We start from the raw sequence: 19,724 nt of genomic DNA, 5'->3' as shown, positions 1-19,724 counted from the left end.
GAGTAGGGCAAACTTATTAAAGGAGATGAGAACAGAGAGCAGCACCAATATAAAAATCACAGACTAGGTCACAGGTGAAAACGCAGAAAGGAGAAAAGAGATGGTAGCACAGACAGGGTTCTGTAAAATCACATTTAGTGGTTAAGAACACTTGAGGACAGATTGCTACTTTTAAACCTGAACAGGGCAGGATGCGGTGGCTCACATCTGTAATCCCAGCACTTTGGGAGGCCAAGGCTGGCGGATCACAAAGTCAGGAGTTGGAAACCATCCCGGCTAACATGGTGAAACCCCATCTCTACTACAAATACAAAAAATTAGCCAGGCATGGTGGCACGTGCCTGTAGTCCCAGCTACTCGGGACTGAGGCAGGAGAATCGCTTGGACCCAGGAAGCAGAAGTTGCAGTGAGCCGAGATCGTGCCACTGCACTCCAGCCTGCATGACAAAGCAAGACTCCATCTCCAAAAAAAAAAAAAAAAAAAAACCTGAACAATACTTTAACAGTAATTGCGTCTTTTAAATGTGAGCTAATTCAAGGGGAAACTATACTAATGATTCTCCTCAATTATGTATTACAGGTTGAGATTCCCTTATTCCAAATACAAGAATATTTCAGATTTCAGATTTTTTTTTGGACTTTGGAATATTTGCATACAAATAATGAGATCTCTGGGGTGTGTGGCTCAAATATATACATGAAATTCATTTATGTTCCATATACACCTTATACACATCAACTGAGGCAATTTTATACAGTATTTTAAATAATTTTGTGCATGAAAAAGTTTAGGGACCCTCCTCCTCCTCCTTCTCTTCTTCCTCCATCCTCCTCCTTCTCCTCCCTCCTCCTCTTCCTCCTCCATCTGTGGTTGTTTACCAATACCAACATTCTTGACTCTGAATTTATATGCTGATAAGTAATTATTTCCTTACAGTTATTCACATGCAAGTATTTAACAGGAAAAAATATGACATATCACTAATACAGTGGAAAAAATGTGTTCAGGGTAACTAAGCAGTACAGCAGCAGCACCAGAGTATCTGTATCAGCTGGCAAACAGCAGTAACAACAAACAGTAGGCTTTCAGTCTCCATCTGTATTCTATATTTCATTTATTACCACAGTTGGAACATCCAGCTAGCACACATGCCACTTTATTACCCTCTGTGGGCACGCTTGTGTGGGGGAATCTGGGTGTGCATGGAAAAGATATATGAAAGCTGAAAGGGGAGAAGGCCTTTTTTCCCTTGGAGACACTGAATAAACTGTGTGTGCGCCTATGTTTGGACTGTGACTCGTTGCATGAGGTTGGGTATGGAACTTTCCCCTTGTGTCATGTCTGTGTTCAAAAAGTTTCAGATTTGGGGAGCATTTTGGATTTCAGATTTTTGTATTAGAGATGTTTAAACTGGGTTTGTATTATCAAATTCCCCTCACACCCTAATGAGATGGCCAAGGTTAATGTAAACACACCTCTAAAAATCCAAGAGATCAGTAAAGGCAAGAATCCAGGACTATTTCTTTTAAGAAGATGGGCATGGATATATTGCATAAAAGCAGCATTTACTTCATTTAGAAGGAGGGCCCTAAACAATTCCCCTTACATCTGTGTAGCATGGGGGGGTAAAAAAATTCCTTTTTATCCCTGAGTTGTAGCAACAAAAGGAGAGCTCTAGACCTTTCAGAAAACAAGACTGACAGTGTGCAAACTCAGGAATTTCCTAGTTTTGCCACCCACATATTGTAATTCTAGCTACCTTAAGATAAAGTTTACAGATAACCAATGTGTAAAAAAATCAAGACTTAACATAATGACGTAAGATGTTAGTCTTCTGTTTAAAACAGTGTTTATAATAAATAAAACTTAATAACTGACATTAAAAATTTGTCTTATAGTAGCCTGCAATTTTAAAGTATAAGACAAACATGTTGTTTGCCTGGCATAAGATCCTAATAAAACTTTACAAAGAACAACTGGTTACCTAGTAGACTCATTCTTTCATACCTTTTCCTTTTTGAACATTTTTCTCTGCTTCTTCAAACAATCCAGGTAGATGAATTACCACACCATTTCCTAAAGGAAAACCAACAAATCCCAGCCGTAAGCCACTATAATTACAACTCAGACACATGTAACTTAAAGGACATTCTGATTTACCAGGGTGTTACCACAGAAATGATTCCAAGTTTTCATAGGAGTATAATTTAAATACATAATGGAACATAATATAGTGAATATTTTATGCTAGAATTATACTCAATGAAGTTGAAAATTTCTTGGAAACAAAGTGAAATATGTTTTTGAAGGAAACTATGTTAATTTTAAGCAAATGGAACATGGTCACAGTACACACTAAATCAGTATCTTTCAGGTTGGGGAATCACACCCTATCAGGTCACAAGTCAATTTAGTAGGTTGTGATAAGGATTTTTAAAAATTAAAAAGTAGAGTAGAAAAGATCAGATTGCATCATGTATTGTAAGGGTTCAAAATAAACTCATGAACCTCTCGTATTTCTTACTATGAGTCATGGTTGAAAGTATTTGGGGAAAAAAAGTATTTGGAAAACTGATTCGATGATCTAATACTTCTTTATAGAATTAAGATTGTCAGTGAGCACAAATGAATGCAAAGTAATCATTCCAAAAAGTATTACTGTTAAAACACCTTACAGTGACAAATAGCCAAAGTCAGGTATATTCCAGAAGGTATCAAGGTCAAAATTAGTAAGAGATCAATGAACCACCTGGTTAGTGAGAGATGAAATCAGTTTTGATGATAAAAAATAAATGCCATTATCAATTGGTGGGGGGAATCCCCATGCAGCTCAGTTTATATACTTACCAATGAATGCAGTGACATTTGGATTAATTATTCCACTGGGTAAGAGATGAAAATCATATTCCACAGAATCCACAACAACTGTATGGCCAGCATTATTTCCACCCTAAAATATAAGACAGGGGAAAACTAAGTTTGATGATAAACGTGACAAATAACATATCTCCTTCCAAAGTGAATTAATGACTTCCTGCCAAAAGGTCAACTTAAGAGAGTCCAAATATTTGCCACCTTTACTGATTCGTGAAAGGCTTTAAAATAGTTTGGCTGTCTCCTTTCCCCACTGTAGTACACTTGAGTGATTATTCTGAAAGAATATGGACATTGGGGAATTCAGGTTTCTGAAAGACAGAAAATCATACTCCTTCTTAAAAGACGGAAAAAAGTGAAAAAAATACATAGAGCAGTTAGTCTGTCTTTGGCTATGGAGGATTATGGCAATCTAACTAACCATGATATTCCATCTACACACAAAAAAATCTCTAAGAGAAGAGTAATCTATCCAGTTACCCTAACTTGATGTAAATATGCATATAATTCCCATCGTCTTCAGACTCTGTCAAGCAACTCTGTGACCTGAAATTTGTATTCTTACATGGACTTAACAAGAATCTCCCCCAAATATTGGTTATCCTTGGCCTCTAATTTATATACCAGTCTTTTAGGTTTGGTTAGTGACAGATCCCCAGAACCTGCTCATCTCTGGATAAAATAATATCGTGCATCAAGGAACTGCTAACACTGAGAATCATACTATAAACTCATGATGAAATTTGCTTTCTACGAAGCTTATGCAGAAATAACAAAATGGAAAAAGTCAAATTACAAAAATTAGGTACAAAGGAGACTAAATATTAAGTAACCAGATAACTTTTCTAATTTATATGTTTAAAAAACATGGAAGAAAACACAAGTTTTCACACTTGTCAGCTGATTACATATATGTTTAAACTTCTATACAACATTAACAGACTTTTAAAAGTAAACTCGGGATGTATTTGCAACAAATAAAAACTTTAACAACATCCTTCTATAACAAAAAATACCAATCAAAACTATATTGCCTGAGAATGAGGGCTGATCACGAGGCTATTTTTCTTTCATTTTTAATTTTTCTTGGTACGTAGTAGTGCATATATTTATGTGGCGCATGAGATATTTTGATACAGGCATATGAGTAATAATTATATCCGGGTAAATATGGTATCCATCAACTCAAGCATTTATCTTTTCATTGTGTTACAATCTAATTATACTCTGAGCTATTTAAAAATGTATAATAAATTACTGTTGTAGTCCCCTGTTGTGCTGTCAAATACTACATGTATTTTTATCTAACTATATTTGTATACCCATTAACCATCTCCCCACCCCACCCCCAACTCTTACCACTACCTTTCCCAGCCTTTGGTAACCATCCTTCTACTCTCTATCTCCATGAGTTCCATTGTTTTAATTTTTAGCTCCCACAAATAAGTGGGAACATGTGAAGTTTGTCTTTCTGTGCTTGGCTTACTTCACGTAACATAATGACCTCCAGTTCCATCCACGTTGTTGCAAATGACAGGAGGATTTCATTCTTTTTTTGGTTGAATAGTACTCCACTTTGTTCATGTACCACATTTTCCTTATCTGTCTGGGTAGATATCTGCCTGCTAATTATTCAAGGCTCACAGGCTTTTTAGCTAGCAGGTAATGAATCCTGCCAGAACTCAGTCCTTCCCTTCAAGGCAGCAACTTCTCTTCTGGCCCAGGGTATGTCTAGAAATTTGTGCTGGAACTAGGGCCTGTGATGGGGAGCTCAGGACTTCCCCCAGTACCCTGTCCTACTGTGGCTGGGATCCAAATTGCAAGACCAAATCCTCCGGACTCTTCCCTCTCCTCTCCTCAAGTGGAGGGAAGGAGCCTCTCCTGGAGCTGCAAGCTGTGCTGCCTGGGGTTGGGGGAACGGGGGCACAAGCACTCCCTTGGCTATCTTGGCTGGTGTCTCACTAGGTCACATGCCCCCCAAGTCCACTGGCTCCAAGTCCAGCACAACACCGGAACTTGCCCAAGAACTGCAGTCTTTGTGGCCCAGACTATCTTCCAAATTTATTTAGGACCCCAGAGCACTTTAGCATGTGCTGGCTAGGCTCGCTGGAACTCAGGTTCTGACCACTAGGATGGGCACTTCCCCTCTGGTAAGGGCTGGTCTGGCTGAGTTCTGCCCAGTGTTGCTTTCTGTTGTGACAAGGGCAGCACTGAGTTCCAATGCAAAGTCCTAGGATCACTGCATTCTCCTGCCTCTAAGCGTACAGATTCTCTCTCAGTGCCCCATGGTTGCTGGGGGTGGGGAAGGGGTGGTATCAGCAATTGAAGACTGTCTTTCCTACCCTCTTCCATGCCTCTTTCAGTGATAGGAAGTTAAAACCAGGTACCTGATTTTTGGTTCTTATGAAGGTGCTTTTTTGTGTGGGTAGTTATTAAATCTGGTGTTCCTGTGGGAGAACAATTGGTAAAGGGTTCTGTCTGACCATCTTCCCCCATTCTGCCCGATCCGCAAGGTTATTTTTAACAAATTGAATGTTACTACTTTTACCAAATCATCACCAATTATGAGGTCACAAAAATGCTAGAAAAATTGGCCCTGCTAAAAAAAAAAAATCTTCAAAAAGCAAGTACCTATTTACATGGTGTTTTGCACTGTATAAAGCAAAGAACTCTTTGAAGACTAAGGTATGGCATATATTTAAAATAAAAAAACTTGGCAGTGTTGGACTAAAATCTGTAAGACACACTTTGGAAAGGCACAGGCAGACAGAAACAGGGATGATGGGCAACACCTTCAGGTGACACCAAAAAGGAAACAGGTGCATTAGTTTTTATTATTTATTTTTAAATAGGAAATTCCCACATATGATACAGACACCAAATGGCACAGAAGTATGCACAGTAAAATGTGAAGCCTTTCTCATGCCCTTGCTGTAAGACAACCAGTTAGCACAAGTTTTTGGTGTCTTTCCTGAAGTGATTTTTGCATACAAAACATATGTACTGTTTTATTTTACATATACAATGGTAGCAAATTATATACAGGTGGGCAGCTTGCGTACTTCCATAACCTTGCAAAGAGAATCATCTCATTCTTTTAACAGTTGTATTTTATTCTTTTGTATATGTACATATATCATAACTTATTATACTGGTCCCATAATGAGAGGCATTCAGAGTGTTTCCAATCTTTTTTTTTTTTTTTTTTTGAGACGGAGTCTCGCTCTGTCGCCCAGGCTGGGGTGCAGTGGCCGGATCTCAGCTCACTGCAAGCTCTGCCTCCCGGGTTTACGCCATTCTCCTGCCTCAGCCTCCCGAGTAGCTGGGACTACAGGAGCCCGCCACCTCGCCCGGCTAGTTTTTTTGTTATTTTTTAGTAGAGACGGGGTTTCACCGGGTTAGCCAGGTTGGTCTCGATCTCCTGACCTCGTGATCCCCCCGTCTCAGCCTCCCAAAGTGCTGGGATTACAGGCTTGAGCCACCGCGCCCGGCCTGTTTCCAATCTTTTGCTACTATAAACAATCTTGTAATAAACTTCCTAGTATGTATTATTATTTCACACTTGTGTAATTTTATCATCAATTCTGATAGAATCCTAGGACATATAGTATACACCAAAAGAACATTATTTATCTTAATTTAGTCTTTTAAAAATAACGTACAGCGTAATTCTTACCTGTATTTCAGTTCCTCTTGTTACAAATTACTAAGTTTAATAAATTTTTACTAAGTTGTTATAAAGTATTTGGTAATTTTGAGACAACAAATAAGGTATTATTATCAAAGCCAAATCAGGTTTTTTTTAGAGATGGGGTCTCACTATAGCCCAAGCAGGCCTTGAATTCCTGGGCTCAAGCAATCCTCCTGTCTCAGCCTCCTGAGTCCCTGAGACTACATGTGCATGCCACCCTGTCCAGCTACAATCAGTTTATTTTTTTAAAACCAGTTTTTAGGCCGGGCACGGTGGCTCACGCCTGTAATCACAGCACTTTGGGAGGCCGAGGCGGGTGGATCACGAGGTCAGGCAATTGAGACTGTCCTGGCTAACATGATGAAACCCTGTCTCTACTAAAAATATAAAAAATTAGCCGGGGTGGTGGTGCACACCTGTAGTCCCAACTACTCAGGAGGCTGAGGCACGAGAATGGCGTGAACCCGGGAGGTGGAGCTTGCAGTGAGCCGAGATCGCGCCACTGCACTCCAGCCTGGGCGACAGAGCAAGACTCTGTCTCAAAAAAATCCCCCAAAAAGCAAGTTTTTAAAATTTCATCATTTGCTCAAGGTTAAAAATAAACTACTCTAATTTTTGGAGTAGACCCTTAAAGTAAGTCTCCTAATTTACATAAAATTACTTTTATAGATATATTAATATAATCATTTGATGAATTATTATTTGACAATTATTACTGGCAGTGCATGACAATGTTCTTTTTGTGCAACAAAAGCTTACTCTCTTAGCTAATATTTTACCAAGACAGGTAGTAATGATGGAATTAACCATAATAAAGAGGCAATGGTTGCTCTAGACACACACACACACACACACACACACACACACACACACACACACATATATAATTTTTTAGGCAGATGGTTGTGATGGATGACTTTAGAAGGAAAAATTGGCTTAACTCCTTAAGTTTGTCCAAGTTTATAGGTAGTGCAAGCTGGAAAGTTCAGCAGTAAAAGACTTAAAGTCACACGGTGGTATAAAGTTTGCTCATCCAAATATTAGTTATTGAAAAATATCAACATTTTTCAATAACCAGTATTACATTGATTATTATATGGTTTAAATATCATTTAAATTGTTTCAGTGTGTAAATATGGTTAAATATACCCAGAAAAACCCTAGATTATCCTACGTAGGATTTAGAGGAAAATATCTAAGTCTTATTTCTATTTGGTCACTAGTGCTCTGGGGGGCAGTTGGGGCATAACTTTTAATCTCGAAACGTACACTATGCAGAAGGGTCTTGAGGTGAACTGAGAAGGAGCTGCTCATAAGGAGTTTCTTGATGAGGTAATCTATATACGAAACAAGTTTTAGTATACTGTATTTTATAAAATGCAACAGACAAAGCTTCAAATTTAAAGTGCCTATTTGGATGCCAAACCTAAAATATTCAGATTATTCACCTTGGGACTTCAGGCAATTGTCCTCAAACAGAGATTACATTGGTCCAAGGAGAGGTCACGTATTAGCAGACAGCAAAACAAAGAATTTCAAATATGAGCACCACAACCAAAACCAGTTTCAAATATGAGCACCCCTCAGTCTCCCACCCACATATTATAAGGGCAGATGGAGCTGCTCCTACATGGGCCCATGGGCAACTCCATGTAGTATGTGCCAGGATGAGCAACAGCAAGGATGTGTTTGATTAATCATGTTCCATGATTCTCCCGGGTAGCACTGGGGAGGCCAGATAGTACCAAATAAATGATGGGAGATATTTTGTTGTTGTTGTTCTACTTCTAATGGAAACATACAATTTCCTTTTCAATCCCAATTTTCCACAAACCAAGCCTGATCAGTTATCTTCCACAAAAGTATGAATCTTATAATCACATGAACAGTTACACTAATTACCTCCTGCTTCTTTGTCAAACTCCCATAACACTTATGATCCCAGTCACTCTTGTAGCATTTAACAAATACTTTCCATTACCATAGCTGTATATTCTATACTACTTAAAAAAAAATAGAATATGTTCAATTAATAGTTATATAAACAAAGGGCTGTGGAATCTCAACGTTGTTTCTGGATCAATTACATCCAACAGGGAAAATATTTAGTAATAAATCTCAAATATAATTTTTTGAACTTTTTTTTTCCTAGAAATAAGTCATATTTCTGAGTTGGTAAAATGCTTTTCTGAACATACATTTTTGGTATCTGCCACAGTTAACCAAATGTCTGTCCATTTTTGTGTAGCCTTTATACAGTACAGATTTCACTGACATCATCCTTGCATCTGAGTATTAAAAACAGTTGACATTGTTCTTTTCAGTCCTCACAACATCCCTATGAAGTAGGTGGTACTGACTCCATTCCACAGATGGGGAGGCCTAGGCACAGAAAGGTACGTGGCTCCTCACAAGCCACGTGGCAGGGAGGCAGGGAAGGAGGGAGGGAGGCAGAGTGGCAGAGTGGCTCTCCAGCCACGTGCTAACACCGCCTTCACATTCACACTTCCATCAGTGCCACAACACTGCAAGGCAGGCTTTCATGTTGAGGCCAATTTTTAAACCATTTTAATTCTGAAATATACCCCTCTCCAACCCCCCAAGAAACAAAAAACAGCATAAGTCCACAAGTAGCTATGCGGCAGGTTTCTTTGAGGAAAAGCACAAGCTTATAATGCCTTATATGATGCTCTTATATTAAATATCAAGAATAAATGCACGTTAATTTTATTAGGGTGAACAATATATGAAAGAAAATTCAATTGCGGTCATAAAACATCCCCTAATATAATATATATTTTATCAATTTTCTTTGACTGTTATTCTTACATTAAGATTAAATACAAAGAAAATATTAAATAAGCTTCTTAATTACCAGGAAAAAATGTATCTCATCACAGAGCTATGAAATAAACTGGAACATCATGACAGAAACAAAAACCAGGACTAAAATTCTATGCTCTCAAAGCTGAAAAGCAAAGTTTCAGGTGTATGCTTTTAGTTTTTACAATCAATACATAGCTGATTTTCATTATTTTAATTAAGGTTAAAATAATACAAACCAATTTAACTCTATTTTTTCTTCCAGAAAAGCACTACAGGTCAATAGCATATTAGACTGTTGGAAAATAATTTACAAACAGGAACAATCCAGAACAAATGCTTCCTCATACCTTATTTTCCCATACAAAATTAACTCCAGGTTACTTAGAGCTTTTGCATGCTCAGTCCCCCTCCTTTTCCCTTACTTGTAAATCATAGGAATCATCTCCCCAGCCACAGCAAACTGATCCAGGCAGGGAAACATGTTTCAACCTGAGCCAGTCAGCTCCTCCCCCTTGGGAATCTGAATTTGAGTACTGAGGAGGAAAGCAGTAGCAGTCTGAGACGCCTGTCACCTACGGGAAGCATCCTAAAGAAACAGGCTGCCAGTTCTAGCTGCTGAGATTCCAGGTGCAGCCTTCATCTCAGGCCACCATCCTGCTCTTCCTTTAAACAAATCCCCATTTTGCTTGAGTTAGTTTCTTTCCATTGCTTGCAAACAAAGAACACAAACGGTTCACAAAACAAACTTACTACAACATAGTATATATACCCCTTGCTGAGTTTACATCTTGTACTAGTAAAACTGAATATTAAAATGATTAATTGCTAGATATTAATAACATTTTATGCTGTCAAGGACAACACTTTAAAGCATTACTGCAGGATATAGGAATGATATAACAGTATTTAGTTATTTTGTAACTGTTCTCGTTTTCCATGCATTCCTTTTCTTCCTAATTTGATGTTAAGTTTACAGAAGTCGGAAGACAAGTGTTTTGAATGTTCTTTCCATGACTCCTCAGAACCAGAGGCTGTCAAATCCAATTATAGAATAAAATTTTGGATCAGGAAATGCTAATATGTATAAGCTTCTAGCTAAGAAGCTCCAAAGGTCCAGGGGAGGTTAAAAAAAAAAAAAAAAAAAAGGTTGGAAAGGAATTAAATGATATTAGTCTACAAAAGTGACTTTTGATTCTTAACTTGGTTTTGCTACTGGGCCTTCTCCTTCCCCAAATCACTCCTTTCTTCACTCCTGCAAATATAATTTTTTGAACTTTTTTTTTTCCTAGAAATAAGTCATATTTCTGAGTTGATAAAATGCTTTTCTGAACATACATTTTTGGTATCTGTGTGGTAGAGAGATGAAGGCAGTGAATGATCCTCAGTGTTGTAGACCTGAAACAATGGTCTCTTTTCCAGAATACAGGACCAAGTGTCAAGGGCTAACAACTTCATGCACAAAGCCCAGAGGCATTTTTCTGGCTACTTAGTTAGGCCTCTGTGTCTTATCTTTGTCCTTTTGCTTTGAATACATGAAAACAACATACTGTAATCACAGAGCTCAAAATGAACATCAGGAAGTCAGTGACCACTGTGGATTACAGTAGACAGCAGCAATGTCTCAGATCCCGTGCCCCTAAACTATTTCAGCAACTGAAAAGGGGTTGCTACTTTTCTGTTTAGTCTTCAAGCTTCTTAAGAGCCTAAAAATCTTTGGAGTCAATGCTTATTATCTATGCTGCTTTCAGGGTAAAGATTGTAAGATCTGTATCTCCTCCTTTCCAGACAAAACATGTTACCATTCACCAAAACTAAAGCACTTATCAATCCACAGCAATAGTTATAAATGAAGATTGTTCTTTCACGAAAGCATTCACATAACTGCAATTAGCTTATGATTCCAAAGTAGAGCAGGTTAAGTTACTACCAGCAAGTTGATCAAATTTAACTACTCATCAGTAACCAGACACACTAGATAGGAAGAGAAAAAAATATACAGGGTATCTTAATTTCTTTTTAGCAAAGATATCCAAGCTCAGTTATCCATTAAAGGTTTAAAAGTATCCACTTTACTTTGCATGATTATAGTTACCTTCTAGTTTCATACACACGTCACAAATGATGAAAACCTCAGATACCTTATATTTTAGACCTTACATTACCATTATGAAGTAACTTCCCACAATGAAAGTGGAAGGAGGCATTGCCTGAGAGGATCTTAGGTTCCTAATTAAGAAGCTTTAGACTCTGGCTACCAAACTCTAATATTCTTTCACACTCACCAAACCAGGGTCATAGCTGAGAGCATAAGACATCCAACCAAAAATGTATAAACCAATGATATCACACAGCTCTTTGTGAATGTTTGATAAAAATTCACCTAAATACATTCATGAAAATATCTTCTTAAAAACACACTGAAATTAAACTAGAGATTTCAAGTCAAAACAGTTTTCTTACTAATAAAATTCTTCCTTTAAAAAAGATGTTAAAACTTAATATAGACAAAAATCTCATTTTCAGAAATCTCATGGAGCCTCTTTTTTAAAAAGAATTTTATTATGTGAATCAAATATAAATTTTGGTTCAATGTAAAGAACTATCCCATCCCAGAGCCAGAGTAGCCACAGGAACTCCCCGCTTCATTTATTGTTCTTTTCATTGCTTTCAGTAGGCAATACTGAATGTTGATGTTTCTGTTGATAAAAGTATAATAGTCACCAATTTTTATTTATCATTATTTAGTCCACACTAATCTTCGGTGTCAACATCTGACACAGTCCCTGAGAGGTAAGACAGCTGGATTCGTATCCAGTTACAGCAAGAAAGCTACTAAGTACATATCAATTTATTGGTTCATTCTAGATTTGCTCTAGGCAACAGTTTTTCTTAGAGATACTTGAAAATATCCAACAAACCCATCCATTCCCACCAAAGTTAAAGAAACAGAATAATTTTGATCAGACACCACTGAGATGGTCTCATATACATATAAAAACTCATGCCTCAAAAGCAGAGCTGACAGGATACTATATTTACTAACTGAAATAGCAACCTAGGACATCCTCATTGACTGAACATTGAGATTTACTGTCCTCAGCGGAGAAAAGCTAGTTATTAGAACCCTACATGGCATTCAATTGAAATAGTTCAGGAGATACATGAAAAAGAGATAAATATCAGTTACCTATTTTCTCCTAGAAACGAGAAATAAGATTTTAATATAAACAAAGCCTTTGAATGGTACAATGTAAAACATTCCAGCTAAAAAACTAAGCAACAAATGTTAATCCAAGGAATGCTAGGAATTCCACCTTAAATGTATGTCACCAGTCAATTAAATTGTCCAGAGAGATGTTAAAACAATTACAAGAAAGGGTTACTATTACTTATTTCAAATAAATTTCTAGGGGTGATCTTGCCACCCAGAATACACTGGTTGAGTATTTCCCTTCTGCTTCATATAGTATTAGGCGCTACAGAACAAAAAAACGAAGTCCCCCTTTTGAGAAAATTTACATTCTGGTAGAGAAACCACAGTAACCAAACAGAACAAGATTTAACCAAGTATAGTATAACAGACATTGGTAAATACTTATATACTAGGGAAATGCTATAAATGATACAAAAAGAATCAGAAAATGGAAATAGCAATTGTTATAAACCTGGAAGAATGGCTTACCTTAAATGCTAATTACCTACTATCCTGGCAGATCATTTTAGCTGTACAAGGTCAAGGCATTAAATAATACTAACATTTTCTTTTAAATTACCTTTCACCTTTTATTTCAAGGAGAAAGTCTCAGTTTGCTGCTGGTATGTCTTTTATGCTTCTTTAACACTTACTAATAGTGGTTTCAGATCTTCAGCAGATACTTGTATCTAGCTAGAAAATAGTCGTATTTTTTCAGTATGTTTATTTTTACAGCAAGCTTTTAAAAACATATATCAAGTGATGGGGTCTGCCTTCCCTTATAACTAACTTTAGTATTTTCTTTTTGTATTGGCTTTAAAGCCTTGGAGAGAAAACACAGGGAATACTGCTCTAGCTTTTCCTGATCACAGGCAACTTCGTGTGTGTCATTATAACCAAGACCACCAAACTTACTTTCCTCAAAAACAATGAATAAGCCTTTGCTTAAAGCCTGGTATAAACTACTACAGTTAAGAAGTTTCTGTAGTTTCTACTCAGCAAGATAAAGAAACCAAAGCACAGTATTTTACTTTGAGAGAATTTGGGAAAAAACAGTATTAGACTTCCTTCTGTGATGCCAGAAAGGGACCTTTTTGGTCCCATACTTTAATCCCTTGAAACACTTAGGCTAGTACCTTTCTCCATCCCGACCTTCTCAATATTTTTGCTTACACAGCAGTTGTCCCCCAGATTGTGAGCTCCTTGTAGGCACAATCCCTGCCTTTTTCAGATTTTTGACTCCCAGGCTAAGTGATCCCCTGAAGATACTCAGTGTTTACTAGATGAATGACCTGTACCCAGGGTTGGGCCTCTATTTAATTCTTCTCTCTTCTTCTTAAAATAAATATTGATTTAAAATTAAGGCATCAGTAGTGGCTGTCCTTTGATGTAAGTGCTACATATTTACGGATCTGGGGAACCTACCAAGTTATAAATAACTTCCCATAAATCCTGAATCTGAACAACACAGGCCTTAAGCGCTGTAAGAGTGAAAATGCCATTGGGTTTGCATCTAGTGTTTCCAAAAAGGCATTTTATATATTAAAATTTATCATTAAATGCAATGCCAGTTTTTCTTTTTAAAACTATATTTTATGTTGGGAGAAAGTCCTTATGATTCTACTGGTGAAATATGGATACATTATGTGTACATCATTTCTGGAGAAACAGTGCTGAATAAAATTTGAACTCATGACATCAATATGGCAGAATATATTAAACTCTAACAAAGGACATGTTTTCACTAACACACAAAACTTAAGACATCAGACAAGGCAATCCAAGCTCACAATGTCTTACTGTTGATTTTTTCCAGCTCTCTATACACACTCAGTAAGAACTCCAACATTCCAATTTTAAAACCTAGGAGAACTTCATTAAGTAGATGCCAGCTTACTAGGGCTAACCAAATAATACAAAGTTACCAAGGTAAATCACAAAAGAGATAATGCTGAAATCTATTCATTACTCATCTATTTTTTGCTAACAAGACTAATAAAGAATCCTAATGATACACTCTTAAAAGGCACTAGAAGAACATAAGGATTCTATAAGGAAGGTAGTTAGGTCAAAAATATATAGATGAGGGAAGTCTGCCTAACAGGGCCCCTCATTTGTTTCTCCACTATCTTCAGGTAACATTTTAAAGCCAAACTTAGTTCCTTCTCAATCACTTCTCTAGACTTTCCAAGGGCATCAGATCAGGTCGGTCCACGACTTCAAGACTACTTTCTTGGTAACATTAGTAACACCTTCTCCAAGCTACAAACTACTTCTAATATTTCTCGATAGAATATTAAATTGAGAATCCTTTAGAATAAATACCATAATGGTTGTGTTCTCTAAACCTTCTTACAACCCATAGTGTAGCTCAACCTGACCTACTTCCACGTAAAGATTTCAAGATGTCAGTGAAGGAGACACACAGGCCTCCGCCTCTCTCCGCTTCTAGACAGCAAGAAAGTTCGGCGTTCTGGTGCGTCTTCCCCACAGCATGACCAGATCTGAATGTAAGACAAAAGGTAGGTAAAGGCTGGATTTCTGGAGTATTTCCTAAGAAAGTGTGGGGCAGGAATTCAATGGCAACACCCTCCAGAGTGCTAAGGTACAAAGTGTGTTGCCAGAGGGGTGGAGAAGTAATAGGCTGGAAGGGAAGGAGGGAGAGGTGGTAGTGACGGTTTCCTAAGAGGCAATTAGTGTAACAGCTATTTCAGAATGGACAGGGTGGATTTCTGCATGAAAACAAAACAAAACGAAACAAGGTAAATCAGAGAATATTTGCAGTATTTGCATTTAGCTCTTCTATATACCTGTGATTTCACTGTTTCTGCATGCTCAGAATGGTATTCAAGGGGGCCTATGACTTACTAGAACATATACAGCATGGCACCATCATATCATGCCATGTATGTTCAAAAACAAATACTCTTGCAACCTAAACAGACAGCAGTTAACTTCAAATATTAAATTATGCTTTGTTTTGAACGTGGTTATTACTCATCTACTTAGAATTTTGAAGCTGGAGAGAGTTATCTGAGAGCCTTTACAAAGGCCTCCCCTGTATGTTGGTTCAAAGGAAACGACAAATAGGAAGAAAGCTTACATCGAAAACCACGTGTCTCCCGTTAGAAGTTCATTACCACCTCGTTTTCCGAAAGTGCACTTTCGATGTCACCTTGGCAATGCAAATATTTATTTCTAAAGACTCAAGTTGATATCCATGTATTTACTTTTTTTCAACAGAGAAGGGATTCCTTCCTCTGGGACCAACTAGTAAAAGTAGTTTCTCCTTAACTTTAAGGTACGGAGCACATTGTAAAAACAAAAACAAGAAACTCAGGGCCCTAAAACAACAGTCCAAAGCCCAGAGGTGGGTGGGTTTGGATGTCAACAAAGTGGACCAGAGGAAGCAAAACACTGCATGCCACAGTCCTGCAGACGGGGGATCGGCGACTCTGGGTTTCAGGACATTTCGAAACAATCCACTCCCACTCCACCGCTCTGGGCGGGGTGGGGGGCGGTGATGGGGGGACTCTGCCGTCGCGCCGGGTCTCCGCCCGCAGTCGGAAGAGTTGGGAGCAGGCCTCGGGCGGTAGCTCCTCAAACTCGGACCGCATCCCACCTCCACCCTGGCCTCAGTCCCGGGGCGGAGCACCAGTCCCCAGACGCCAAACTGCAAGTCCCCAGGCATCGCGCATCTCTCAAAGGCTCCCCGCCAGCCCACCTTTTCCTCCAGAACCACCCCAAGTTTCACCCGACGCTCCAGGTCAGGGGTCCCCGACCTCCCGCCATTTCTCCACGTCGCCGCAGCTCAGGACAGGAGGAGAGAGCCTCAAGGTGACACCTCATTTTGGCCAGTGGATCCGGGTCCTGGGTCCGAGTTCCTGGGCACCAGGTGCCAGGCAGCCCGAGCTCCCGGGCCCAGCCTCCCGTGAGAGGCCCGTCGCCTCACCTGGCAGCGGCACACGATGTCGGCATCCTGCGCCAACAGATCCACCACCTTCCCTTTGCCTTCGTCGCCCCACTGCGCACCGAGCACCACCGTCACCCGGTTTCCTCCGGGCCGCGCCCTGGGGCGGCCGCAATCGCCGTTGGGCAGGGAGGATGTCGCCGGGTAGGTCTTGGCTAACGCCATGGCTCCGGTGACGCGAGGAGAGCCCGAAGGAGAGGCGGCCGCCGAGGAGTGAACGAACCGAACTGCTCTGCGGCCGCCAGCCACATGCGGAGGAAGAAGGAGCCAGAGGCCGGCCCCGCCCCCGCCCCGCCGGGCCGCCACCCTCCAGCCAGTCCCCGCCCCGCTCTCCGCCACAGCCCGCTCAATGGGGGACCATGACTGCCCCGCGCAGGCCGGCCTCGGCAGCACCGCCCGCAGGAAGAGGCCCTGGTGGCGGCAACCGCCACCACCCCGGGCCGAGGCCACGCCCCTTCCGCGGCCACGCCCCTTCCGCGGCCTGGCGCGCCACTCCTGTGCGAACCTCGCGAGCGGAAAAGGTCAGGGGCGGGGCTTCGAGAGCGCTTCTCCTTCAGCACCCCGCCTACCCGCTCTACCTCTCGCTTTCAAACTGGAGAGGCGCGGAGGCGCGTGTGGAGCGTCGGACTACAACTCCCAGCACGCAACGCTCTGGGCTGCGGCGGCGTATTCTGGGGCCCCTCTGTCTGCCATCTGCAGGTTTGTCTGGATTTGTCTTTATTAAGGAATGAACGTGTACAAAATACAAAGTGTGGAATTTCTCAGTACAAACAGCATAAAATCGGAACGTGTAAGTGTAGAATTGGAAATTGAAAGTCTGGAAGTAACAGAGATGGGGACAGGGATCAAATAAGACAAAATTCAAGGCCGGGCGCGGTGGCTCAAGCCTGTAATCCCAGCACTTTGGGAGGCCCAGACGGGCGGATCACGAGGTCAGGAGATCGAGACCATCCTGGCTAACACGGTGAAACCCTGTCTCTACTAAAAAAATACAAAAAAACTAGCTGGGCGAGGTGGCGGCACCTGTAGTCCCAGCTACTCGGGAGGCTGAGGCAAGAGAATGGCGGGAACCCGGGAGGCGAAGCTTGCAGTGAGCTGAGATCCGGCCACTGCACTCCAGCCTGGGCGACAGAGCGAGACAACGTCTCAAAAAAAAAAAAAAGACAAAATTCAACAGTAAGGCGATAAGGTAAAGGACATGAGATCTGAAATCAATAAATCAAGTAAAGTCCTAATTCTCATTTTACACAGTAATAACAAAGGCTCAGAGAGGAGGAGTGGATTACCTATGTCATATATAGTACATATATGCAGATACTGTCATGCACTTCTTTTCTTTTTTTAAATCCCCACAACCATATAAGGTAGGTGATCCTCTATTATCCTTATTTTACAGGATTTGAAAGCGAGGTAACTTGCCCTAGTGACGCCTGAATTGGTACTTCGATCATCTGAGTCCAGAGCCCATGTCCTTCCTGTAGATTCCACTGTCTCTTAGTTACAGTTGTAACTAGATTCTGGCGTATACCTACTGTTCATCTAATGCCCTTTCAACTCCAACACAAATTAACCATGATGCTTAATTCTGATAAAAGGTGCTTCGAAAAAAAGTGGGAATAGAATCACATTACATGTACCATCTCCCAAATCGCCTGGACATACTGTATGTTCACTAATGGTCTCTAGAGCGCACTTTAGTATTTTATTTCTAGTCAATGAGTTAAGTCAGGAACATTGAGAACCTGCTATTTACTAAGTGTCCTGGGCACTGATAACATAGGAGAAATAAAGATACAATTGCAGCCCTCAAGGATTCAAATTATTCGGTCTATTGATTAGTAAACAAATTAATTATAATACTATGTGATAATTGGTGTCTATCTTGGCCTTATTACAAGATCACAAACGTTTTGGAAATGAGAATGCCATCTATTTCTTTCTACTCAAATGCCCGAGGTAGTGCTGGGCAGATAGTAGATACTAAATAAGCACATGTTACTAATCATTTCCATTCAATTTTTAAAAATCATTTATGGGAGACTGATTGGAGTAATAAAACAACTCTGGTTTCCTGCGCAGCCAGCTCTACATGAATTACTATTTCTTTATTGCCATTCCCCTGTCTTGATGAATCGACTCTGTCTCGGCAGTGGACAAGGTGAACTGCTTGGGTGGTTACAAATTTGGGGGTGTGTCTGGGATTGCTGTTGTGGCTACCTGCTTGTGGTTCAGTGGCCCCCCTCCAGCGATGGATCCAGAAGCCTGCCCAGGTGGCCACCCAGTTCTCTTGGACTGGGGGCTGACTCTGGTACTCTCTCTACTGGCGGGGCGCTGCCAACCCAGTGTGCATGGATTTAATTGCAATGGAGAAATAGTCCTGGGGAGATGTCCCTTAACTGTAACCCTATCACAGGGTGTCTGTCTGTAGCCCCATTGCGGGGCGGGGTGTCTGGATTGGAGAGCATCCTAGGTGCTGCCAGTGCCTCCTTTCTCCCGACTGGTTCTGTAGCCCTATGGTGGGGTGTCTGTAGCCCCACTGCAGGGTGTCTGTTCGGCTCCTGGGGGGTCTCGGTTGGCTCTAACTAGTAGGAGGAGTCCAGGTTTGGGAGACTTCTCCTCAATCAGGAAGATTTCAAAGAGGTTTCTCAGAAGGAGAATAGGAGGATAGTTGGGAAGGGATACTCCTGGAGTTCTTGGTTAGGGATCTGATTGGGAAGGCCTCTGTCCTCTCGTCTTTGTGTGTGTTTGTCTATGTGGAAGGGATCTCAGAAGAGGTTGCTGATGGAGTCCAGCAGACCTAACTCAGACCCCTCCTTATTTGTCTGGTCACATTTGATGAGCCCTAGAGAAGGCTCAACAGGCCTATCTTGGGGTGACTATCTGCTCTTCCTTTTGCCCAGAGACCCCATTGTGAATTACCATTCCGAGGTCATCCCTCCCCACCTGGAGTGGATCAAAGACAACAGGGACCAACGGGAGAAAGGTTTTGAGCTTTGCCAGGCTGATACTGGGTGCTGAATGAGGTGACTAATATGTGTTTTGTTATGTGTGTTTTGCTGGGATGGAAAATGTTAATTTGGTTCCCCACGCAGCCCTCTGGGCAGCATCTTGCAAATTAAGAATCTTGTCTATGGTTCCATAAAGCAGGAAAGGGTGACTTTCCCTTGTA

The 19,724-nt window shown here is 40.5% G+C and overlaps 1 protein-coding gene across 1 annotated transcript in view; it reads right to left on the bottom strand.

Moving 5' to 3' along the window:
* ADSS2 (adenylosuccinate synthase 2) overlaps window positions 1–16,798 on the bottom strand; it is a 43,547-nt gene extending 26,749 nt beyond the window's left edge. The window contains 3 exon segments of the mRNA NM_001261110.1: window positions 2,009–2,077; window positions 2,849–2,951; window positions 16,538–16,798. Coding sequence (NP_001248039.1) covers window positions 2,009–2,077; window positions 2,849–2,951; window positions 16,538–16,720 — 355 coding nt within the window. The 5' untranslated portion in view covers window positions 16,721–16,798.
* Window positions 16,799–19,724: the final 2,926 nt, after the last annotated feature.

This window comes from Macaca mulatta, chromosome 1 (assembly GCF_049350105.2).
Source record: "Macaca mulatta isolate MMU2019108-1 chromosome 1, T2T-MMU8v2.0, whole genome shotgun sequence".
Taxonomy (NCBI): domain Eukaryota; kingdom Metazoa; phylum Chordata; class Mammalia; order Primates; family Cercopithecidae; genus Macaca; species Macaca mulatta.
Note: the sequence above shows the minus strand (reverse complement) of the source record. Positions and strands in the feature narration are given on the sequence as shown.